General features: G+C 49.9%; 1 protein-coding gene across 1 annotated transcript in view; it reads left to right on the forward strand.

Annotated features, from left to right (window-relative positions):
* hcn4 (hyperpolarization activated cyclic nucleotide-gated potassium channel 4) overlaps nucleotides 1-10,579 on the forward strand; it is a 65,114-nt gene extending 54,535 nt beyond the window's left edge. Inside the window, exons 6-8 of the mRNA XM_023819700.2 lie at nucleotides 81-321; nucleotides 5,981-6,145; nucleotides 8,215-10,579. Of these exons, the coding sequence (XP_023675468.1) occupies nucleotides 81-321; nucleotides 5,981-6,145; nucleotides 8,215-9,977 (2,169 nt within the window). The 3' untranslated portion in view covers nucleotides 9,978-10,579. The remainder of the gene's footprint in view (nucleotides 1-80; nucleotides 322-5,980; nucleotides 6,146-8,214) is intronic.
* Nucleotides 10,580-10,806: the final 227 nt, after the last annotated feature.

Genomic DNA, 10,806 nt, shown 5'->3' on the forward strand with positions numbered 1-10,806 from the left:
ATGCATTTGGGCTTTCAAAGGGTAAATGTACACCGCACAGTGGAGAGCGATCAAGCCTCGATGCCTTTCTCGTCAAACAGGAGATCATCAATTTCAACTGCCGCAAGCTGGTGGCCTCCATGCCACTGTTCGCCAACGCGGACCCCAACTTCGTGACCTCCATGCTGACCAAGCTGCGCTTCGAGGTCTTCCAGCCCGGCGACTACATCATCCGCGAGGGCACCATCGGCAAGAAGATGTACTTCATCCAGCACGGGGTGGTGAGCGTGCTCACCAAGGGCAACAAGGAGACCAAACTCTCCGATGGATCCTACTTCGGGGGTAAAGGAGGGGGCCATTTGGCGGGAAGGGGAGGGGGACTCAGGCAAGAGGTCATGTGTCCAGGGAGATAGAACCCACTTCAGCTTTAGTATTCATAATACCGCTGCACGGAATACGAGGAACGCGCCAAAGCAGAACGTTCCTCTCTGAGGTCAGCTTCGGTGGCTTCTCATGAACAGCACCGGCAGCAGCCAGGTAAAAGCCAGTTTTCTACACAAGCGGGTGAATTATGGTCATTTTCTGGGATTCCCAGGGGACCTGAAGATAGAAAGGCGACATAAGTGGCTGTTCTGCGTGTTTTCAGAATTGGTCAGAAAACAAAAGAAAATGAACTTGCCTTTGCATGATTTTCGCTCTTCAGATGGTTATCAGGTTTCAGTGCTGGTGCCAATCAATCAATAAATCACTTTATATATACAGTATATATAAAGCACATTTAAAGACCCCACGTTTCAACTGAAGTGCTGTACAAAATACCAGTAAACACAATGAACCAGAAGAACAAAATACATAAATAAATCAAATGAATAGAACAATCGCAGTTTAACCATCGGGTATTTCAAATGCTAATGAGTTAAAATTATATCTTTAATCTTGTTTCAAAAATAGCGAGTGATGGTGCAGATGTAATTCAGTGTCACACAGATGGTTTTGTACACTTGATGTATGTAGGTTTTTTTTTATAAAGAATTCTTATGAGATTTACGTGATTTCACACACCTCCCCAAAGGTCGATAAATTACACCCAACTCCAGTGCGATTTGGGGCTGCCTGTTTAAATAACCGTGCATGAAGAAAGTGAACGAGCTTGGGCAGTTTGAATGGCACGTTCTGCAATGATCTTGGGGCAGCAGTGGGGATGTTTTTGCTCTCATTACCCAGAAGATATTCCTGACTTGCCAGGGAAGCTACACCTGGAAACATCCCCCTGCAGGCCGTTTCCTGGAACTTGGTCTGTCCGACTTTCAGACTTTTCTTGGTGTATCGGGAGACTAAACATGCTGGCAGCAGTCCCTGGCCTGACTTGGGCTCCCCAGTAAATGTGCCGGAACATTCCAGAATCCACTATTATTTTCTTAGAGGGACAGCAGGTAGCTGTGAGGGTTTCAGCGACATTGCCTGTACGGTAGGTCTTTTGTCTGAAAATTTCCTGCCTTGTCCTTGGGATTTGTGTTTCTGGATGATTCAGTTTGAGGACACTAAACAGTGTTGATTTTTTCATTATCACTAAAAGTTGTTCATCTTCAAATATGCATGATTTTTTATTATGGAGAGAGATTTATGTCAAAAATAATCATACGAAAAAATTAAATTGCAGATCTCAAAAATCGTATTTGTATATCTGTAACTTGCAAAGATTATGCAAGTACACTTCTATTATGACCTTTACGGTAACAGTCACACATTCAGTTCACGCTGCACGTGTCGAACTCTAGGTTTACAGATTTTCATTTTACGAAAGTAGTTTAGGCAGTTTGTGGCTGCTAATGTGCAATAGATTCGTATAGGTGTTGATAGATTAATTTACATCTAAAGTAATTGTACTTAAATGTCATGACAGGGTTACAAATATGTTTCTTTGCGTGTCACGTAAGTTGCATGAGTACAATCCTCATTTTACAATTGCGAATCGCAATTTATGAGTTTACGATGTTCACAGTTTATCACAGTTTATGTATTTGCAACTTCAGAACTATGTTGATGAAACATTAGTTACTACTAATCACTAGTTCAGTGGGGAACGTTATGTTGCCAGTGGCCAGTGAGGTAGAGGTTAGGAGTGCGCACTGGTGCAGTGCGTTGCTGCACCCTCCACATGACAAACCACCTCAGGGATGAGAACCCGAGAGCAGCCGTGCGGCAGGTGATACCTCAGCACCACACTAGTTCAAATGCAATGGAACACTGTGAGGTTTTGTTTTGCTGGTGGCTGGAGTGCCAATCCTGCCACCAACCCCCATATTTTCCCTGTAGGTTGTAGGACCTGCTTGCAGGGCTGGATGTAGATTAACGTCATACCCAGGATGAAGCAGCTGCAGGTTAAGGGCCTCGCTCAAGGGCCCAACGGAGAAGTACACCTGGAATTCACGGGATTTAAACCTGCAATTTTCGGCCACTGGCAACGTAACTTTCCACACTTAACCAGTAATTTATAAATGTAAGGCTGAATTTGTAAATGCTAAATTGAAATTCGTAATCACAACCTGAAACTCATACACACACATTTGCAACTCTGAACATGGATTTGTGTTTCATAAAATTACGATATCGTCGTGACATTTAAGTATGATTTCTTTAGACATAAATCTTTCTCCATAGTTTATTTTACAGAAAAATGTTGGCCCTTCTATTCAGTAAAACAAGATTAATATCCTGTGGGGAGGGAATTGGGAAATTCAGAATTGTTGAAAGCTAAGGAAATACTTGTGTTTTTTGTAGATTTTTCTTTTCATATTGTAACAAAGGGTTTATGTTGGTGGTTTGTCAGAAGACTAGAGCCATTGATTTATATTTTCTAGTCCATCCATGTCTTTCCACTTAGATGGTGCGATTTATCTCTCAGCAGCAGAGGGGAGAAATGGAGTAACCAGCGTCTGGGAGGAGGATTTAGAGTTGACAGGGGGATGGAGGCTGGAAGCTGTATTATTGCTGAGGGTAATGTGAACGGGTTGACAGGAAACTGGAGTAACCTTCTGGGACGCTGCTATTATCGCTTACCTGTATGGTACATTATTTCATAGCCCATTGTAATTTTTCAGTGTTGACTCAAAAGAATAAGTTATACAGTAAGAGGATGGATGATGAGTTACTTTCCTCATTTCCTAACTTAGTGTTTCCCAATCCGCTCCTCAGGGACTCGCTGATGGTCCACATTTTTGCTCCCTCCCAGACATTCCACATCCCTAACCCTGCCAGACAGTCCACATCCCTAGCCCTGCCAGACATTCCACATCCCTAACCCTGCCAGACAGTCCACATTCCTAACCCTGCCAGACATTCCACATCCCTAGCCCTGCCAGACATTCCACATCCCTAACCCTGCCAGACAGTCCACATCCCTAACCCTGCCAGACAGTCCACATCCCTAACCCAGCCAGACAGTCCACATCCCTAACCCTGCCAGACAGTCCACATCCCTAACCCTACTGGAAGTTGGGAGGCAGCAAAAATGTGGTCCATCTGGGGGCCCCTTTTCTACTTGATTTTCAGAGACGTAATGCATAGAGTTCGAAGGCCCCAGTTTTCTAAATTTGTCCTTAGAGGTTATTTTTTGGTTCCAGGGTGGTGGTGGCCCAGGGGTGGATTAACTTCTCTGGGGGCCCCAGGCTGACGTGGATTCATCTGTTTTTTGGAGTTGAAAGAGAAACATGAGTTTTGCTGATGAAAATGATGCAATGTCAATGTGCTAATCAGTGTGCTGGTCAATAGCCCTGATTTAATAAGCCATTAACGCTTCCTTTGTTTTCTGAGGTGGGGCCCCTGACAGCCTTAGGCTGTAGCCCTTGTTTGTGGCCATCATACCTCTGCCCCCCCCCCCCCCCCCCGAGCCCTGCGGCCAGTCAGGGGCATCACACATCAGCATGTTGCTAATCTGCAGGCAGATCCAGGGGCTTTGCACACCAGCCCCGCATCCCATGCGTTACTGTGGAGTGAAGGGGGGCCCAGATGACCTCCCCCATCCCACCCATCTCTTGTTTGATCAAAGCAGCGGGGGGATCTGAGGGGGTCATTCGAGGGATGGGCCCCCTAGGGGTGGCATTCAAGTGATGTGTGTTCCTCAGAATTGTGTGACATTTGACTCACAGAAAAAACACGGTATAAACACAGTAAAAAATAAATAAAAAAAACAGAAATAAGAAAATAAGATGAGGCACAGAGAGACCCATACGCCCCCCCCCCCCCCCCTGCACCACCCGGTTCGACGCAGCTCATATTTACCAGCCTTAATAACCACAGGGACCCCCGCAGGCGGTGTGTTAGGGGAATCTGGCCAGCCTGCGCGGGGCTTGGAAAGGTCATGGCTCCCCCCCCCGCCCCTGGGGAGTGCCCGCTGTAATGGGCACGGGAGCCTGACAGCGACGGTGGGTTGAGGGAGGGGTCATACATGGCCAGCTGTGGCAGGGTGCTGGGGTACAGTAGGACCACCGGCCTGTAACCAGGAGCATCAAACTGCCAAACCAGAGCCTTCAGGACTAACTCGCTTTGGCCAGAGGTCATTTTAATTGATTCCAGACGACCGTTAATATAATCACGCTTGGTCCTGGCACTGTGTACTGTGTGCTGCTCGCCTTACACCACCCCCACCCCCCCATGCGAGCTGTGTCTCCTATAATCTGACAAGACGGAAACAGGACGGGGGCTGCATAGCATTTAGCGGAGGGCCAGACAAGAGAACAGAGAAAAGGCCGCGCCTGGGTGCCTGACGCAGCACAGTCATGGCAGACTGAATGTACGGTGCCATTTCAGCACTCTGAGAGAGTCCTGGAGAATCAGGAGTCAGGGAGATGGAGGGGGATCCGGAGTCAGGGAGATGGAGGGAGAATCAGGAGTCAGGGAGATGGAGGGAGAATTCCTCTCCTCCATTGTCTTTCAGCATTCTTTCTTTCTTTCCCTCTTCCCTGTTGACTTTCTTATGCACCATTTTGTATAAATTATGCAATAATGGATTGCCACATGCTCTAGTCATGCACCTTGGGATGACTCTTATGAAAGGCGCTATATAAAAAGAAATTGAGCTGAATTAAAATGTATTGCCTTTTGAAATCGAACACAAAAAGCAGTTCGGTTCTCAGGCTTCAGAATTTGTCATGATGCCACGATGAGGAAGACTAGGGGACAGGCCGAGCCTGTGCTCCACAGTGTCACGGGTTGCCAGGTGTGGGCTTCCGGCAGCAGGGGGCCCCCTAAACGAGGCCCAGGCCCTGGGATCCGGCAGGGCAAGGGAAGTCCTCCAGGTTCCCAGAGCCGCTTTAAAGCGTGGCAATGCCGGATTATGCTCCATTTACATAATGCGGCGAAGGAAAGCAAGCACTCTTGGAAGTTCACTTCTCTGTTTGCTGTCTTCTTCTCCTCTACGCCTCCATGAGATGTTCACAGATGACGGTTTGATTGGTATCTTACGGTTAACCGTATCCACCGCGGAAAGGAAGACGACCAATGGGGTTTTAATTGAATTCACAGCTGAAGGAGACATGGTGCATTATTTCATTACACGTGTGCTGCTCTCTGCTTTCCATGGGCAATTAGATGCCATGTGGCACCAACATTAGGCCTGGTTTTTATGTTGACATAACCGCTGTAATGTCTCCCACCTGACTCTTGGCTAAAACAGGGTGCTGTGGAGGTACATGTGTCAAAAAGGATGATTAATCATCCCCGTGAAACACACAGACAGGTGAGAGTAACCTTGAAGGTGCAGGGTCAGGCTGGGGGAGGGGGGGGTTAGGGGCCTTGCCCTGGGGCCTGATGATGACATTCATGTGACAGTCCTGGGATTGGAACTGCCAACCTTCTGGTGACAGACACAGAGCCCTGACCTGCTGAGCTTCACACTCCCTCCCCATCGCAGCTAAATAGCAGCATCATAGTAAGACATAAGTAATTCAATAATAACAATGAGAGCAGTATCAATAATAGCTTTGGTCTGTTTCCCATGCAGAGATCTGCCTTCTCACCCGGGGCAGGAGGACAGCCAGCGTGCGGGCGGACACCTACTGCCGGCTCTACTCGCTCTCCGTGGACAACTTTAACGAGGTGCTGGAGGAGTACCCCATGATGCGGCGGGCCTTCGAGACCGTGGCGCTGGACCGGCTGGACCGCATAGGTGAGAGCATGGTGTGCCGAATAAGGTCTGGGGCGCTGTCGTCGTTACCGGTGCCCACCGTGGATGGGGTACCCGGCTGTGTAAGCGGTGGACGTGTCCTAGAGGCTGGCGTGCCAGTCGCTGTGTCCGTGCCTTCCGAGTCCCGTCCTCCCCAGCCCCCAAACGGCGCGCCCCGCACTGCCCGGGCAACATCTGGCTGTGGAACGGCTGCCAAGGGATTGACATTTCGGGCTTTTGCTGGGAGCCATTTTGAGTCAAAGTCTCCTGAAAACGAGGTTATTATTCCTGGTGCAGAGCAGCAGATCTCTCCACGGCGGATGGACCAAAAATGGGTCTGTCACCAAAACTGTTAACTCTCCTGACCTTCTGTAGTGGAAAAGAATTTTTTTTTAATTAATAATTAAAAAGAGTGGGACTGTTCTATTTCTGTGGTTTTAGTCCCCCCTCCCCCCGCAGATGAATCCACGTTACCGAGGGTGATGTCATCAGCTGCTGATTTTGTACCCTTTGACCTCTCGGATTTGAGCTGTTTGAGCCCCATAAATAAATTGCGTTTGCCTTTCTGAACTCTTCTGTATGATGAACTCGTTTAAACAACGACTGCTCCTATAGTTAATCCGAACCTTAATAGGCTGAGGCAATCCGATGACCACTCACCAGATGAACCAGGGGTCCACAGAGGTCAGAGGTCAATTACTAGCCTGCGGAGATGATCTGTCTGTAATCTGTCAGTAAATCGATAATTCAGTTCTATCTGTTATTATGTAACTTTAATTCTTTAATTCAGACCAAGTTGTACTTATATTTACAAAATGTGGCAAGGCAGCAATATTTGCTGTTAATTTTTATGAATTCAAGTGACAGAGGAAGTGCAGTTTTGTGTCTGTGCATCCCTGTGTCTGTGGGCGATTGGTACATTCAGCAGCACCCCTCCCCCACGCTCCTAATGGTTCAGCCCTTGTAACTTATCTGTAGAGTCTCTGCCCGTTATGGATGCCCTCTCTTCGGTGTGCTGCTGGACCTTCTTGTTCTCTGTTTGTTCTGAGGTGAATTCTATCTCCGGCTGAGCAATCAGCCCGTAGTCAAAATGCAGGTGCATCTTTGGTGTCGACCTGCCACCATGTGCGTCACCTCATTCCTCCCCAAACCAAATTAATTTGGGTTATTATCCAACCGATGTTTACAGACAGAGTTGCCTGCCATGCACTTGACAACCCGTCTCTGCCTCTTATTCCATATCCTGTATGGATTATACAATGTTTTTGTCTCTGCAAGTAGACATATTTTACCAGCAATGGCTAAAATCTGACATTTTAGACTTGCTTTTTAAAACAATGAGTTCACAGCGTGGTAATTCAGAGGTGTCCTCCTACACTGTCTGGCGTTTGATCCTCCGTTTTTCATGACTCCTTTGTGCCTTGAAATGATGGATCGTGGTTTAGGTTGTAACATTTCCACTGTATATTTTATGAAGCTGGTAGCTGCAGGTTTCGATAAGCAACCAGAAGGAAAATAAAACTGCGATTTATGTAGTAATAATTAAATGCAGTATCTGTTGTGGACTCTTAAGGCACCATACAGAATTGCTGGAATGAGCTGCTCTTCCCCTTTAGCAAATCAGCTCGTTGACACCCGTGAGCTTGGCTTGGTTTGCTGTTTGCGTGACGCTTTATTCAGGAGCGCCAGTGAAACCAAACGGCCCCTTTCAGAATGACTCCGGGCTCCATTGACACCCTGCGCTTCCTGTTCCCTGAAACAGTCTGTGAAACACAGTCAAACAGTCCTTAAACGACTGATCTTCTGGCCATGAGTTTGCCAGTTTGACTTTCAGCTGGGCTTCTGCTGTTGTACCTTTAAGAGGTGTGTTGGACCTAAAAGGTTCTGTGAAACCACCACGGTTGTCCAGATTTTGTACTTTTACATCTCATTATTTATGTACAATTTAAATCAAAATAAAACGAGTAACACTTAAGGCCATGTTTTTCGTAATTTACTAACACATTCGTATCAAATAATGCATTCATAAAGCGTTATAAATGGTGACCTTCTCATTCTCCACGGCCTTCCAGGGAAGAAGAACTCCATCCTGCAGCACAAAGTGCAGCACGACCTCAGCTCAGGCATGTTGAACTACCAGGAGAACGAGATCATCCAGCAGATAGTGCAGCATGACCGGGAGATGGCGCACTGTGCCCACCTGCTGCAGTCGGGCCCGCCCCCGGCCCCGCCCCCGGCCACGCCCCCCGCCACGCCCGTCATATGGGCCCCGCTCATCCAGGCTCCCCTCCAGGCGGCAGCCGCCACCACCTCGGTCGCCATCGCGCTGACTCACCACCCTCACCTGCCTACCTCCATCTTCCGTCCTCCCGCCTCCGTTTTGGCCTCCATGAAGGACCCGTCCAGCCGCCCCAAGAGGTTCGGCCCGTCGGTGGCCCGCTCCTCTGGCTCCCCCAGCTCAGCCATCGACTCACAGCCTGGCACACCCCCTCCCTGGTCACGGACGGGCACGGACGTCCCCCTGTTGGCTTCCCTTCGGGCCCAGCATCCAGTGTCAGGCCCCGGGTCCCAAACAAGGTCCCACAGGTCTGGCTCCATCTCCCTGGGACGCTTCTCTGTGTCCAGCTCTCCATCTTCCAGCACGGCACAGCTGCATCACCCCCCCGCCCAGCAGCAGGCCGCTCGGGGGAGCCAGCATTCACTAACAGGCCTCTTCCAGCAGGGGGCGCTGGGGGAAGCTATGGGTGGGGCTGTAGGGGGCACTACAGGGGGATCTGCAAAAGGGCTTACTGTGGAAGTTACTGGGGGTGCCTCAGGGGGATTTATAGGGGCAGATATCGGGGGGGTCTCAGGAAGAGTTACAGGTGGGGTAATAGGGGCAGATATTGGGGGGGCCTTGGGAAGAATTACAGGTGGTGTAACAGGGGTAGACACCGGGGGGGCCTCAGGTAGATTTACTGGTGGGGTATTAGGGGCAGATACTGGAGGAGGTACTGGGGTTGGCATTAGGGGGGCAACAGGAGGACTTAGCAGCTCGTCGGCCCCCCACACAAGCCCCCTGAGCTCCAGCTCGGCCAGCCTCCTCCAGGCCCAGCTCCAGCCCCCGCCCCGCCGGCCCTCCCAGGCAGGCTCCCTCAAGCAGTGTATGATCGGGGGCAGGACCTCTGGAAGCGGTGGGCTCTTCCCAGAGCCCTCATCGGGCTCAGCGTCACCCAGCAGGACCTTTACGGGGTCACCCGCCGAATCGCCGTCTGCCGTGCTGCAGCGCAGTCTGGCCGCGCGGCCCACAAGCTCGCCGCCGCCGCCCCCGGAACGCTCTCCCCTCGCCTCTCTAATCCAGTATGGCTCCCCCTGCTGCACACCCTTGGTGCCCAGCCCTGCCTCCCAGAGCCCTGTCTCCGGCCGGACTTTCCCTTTCCTCGAGCCTTCCAGCACTTTCAGCTCTCGCAGCTCTCTGCCCCAGCCGCTGACGCCCACCTGCGGGGCCCCGCCCTCAGCCTTTGATTCGCCCCAGGGCCGCTTCTCCCAGGACCTGAGACTCATCTCCACCTCGCACCCCAGCCTGTCCCAGGGCGCGGCCTGGGCCGTCAGCGCCTCGCCGCCGCACCCGCCGCCTTTCCGGGACCTGGGGCCGTGCTTCTCGCCGTTCTCCTCGCCCACACTGGCGAGCAGGCCCTGCAGTGCCCTCCCCAGTCACATGACTCTCTCCAGGCAGCCCTCCCCAACGGGCTCGCCTCAGACTCCATCTGCAGGGTCGTCACCCACGCTGCTGCCTCATAAAGGCCTCGCCTCTGACCTGGAACCAGTTCGCTCCAAACTCCCGTCCAACTTGTGAAATAGAGTCACGCCCTTCCACACCCCCTCTGGACTGAGAGAAACTATTTTGTCCTGTGATATTTTTCTTTTTTTTTCTTTAATCCCCAGGATTCACTGTGTTTCAAGCGTCATTATTTCCCTCCTCATAATATAACTGTGTTTTAAAAGACAGGTTGACAGGGGTGAATTAGAGTTCTAGATCAAAATGTAGTTTAGCCTTTGTGTCCTTTGCTTCTTAAGCAGAGGATTAAGGAAACTTTGTGCCCAGTGGGTGTGAGGATCATGTGGAACAGGGTATATATTTTCTGAACTATGCCAAGTGATCATCTCCTCCTCTTTTGGTCATATGGAGAAGAGGTCATGGTAATTCTCCATGCGGGTCCGGCTCTGCAGGTGCTTTCTGCTCTGACCCCCGCATGCATAAGAGGCCCCTATAAAAATGAGTTTTTATAGACCTGAGACATGTTTCTGGGATGCAAACATATCTCCTGTAGCATCGCATGCGGGTTCAGGTAGAGCCAAACCTGCTCTTAATCTGATTTTGTTTTACCAAAATGCTTTACCCACGCTGTCCAAGGTGGAGCAAGCGGCTCCACATTTAAAGAAAACCAAAATAATTCCTTTAGCAATCATTCCAGATGTTTTCTTATTTTCAGCATTTTTTTTTTTTGCTTATGAGAAGAGTTATATGAATACTACTGCGGAGAGTCACAGATCTGTGAGTACAGAATATGCTAAAAACGTCGCGATTTTTTGTGACAGGCTGACTGTGCTGCTCTCAGCAGTGTCCTAACGAATCACTGAACTTTCAAAGTCTTCCGAGTACAGGTAGCAGGGAAAGTGGCGGG

The sequence above is a fragment of the Paramormyrops kingsleyae genome, chromosome 11 (genome assembly GCF_048594095.1).
Source record: "Paramormyrops kingsleyae isolate MSU_618 chromosome 11, PKINGS_0.4, whole genome shotgun sequence".
Taxonomy (NCBI): Eukaryota; Metazoa; Chordata; class Actinopteri; order Osteoglossiformes; family Mormyridae; genus Paramormyrops; species Paramormyrops kingsleyae.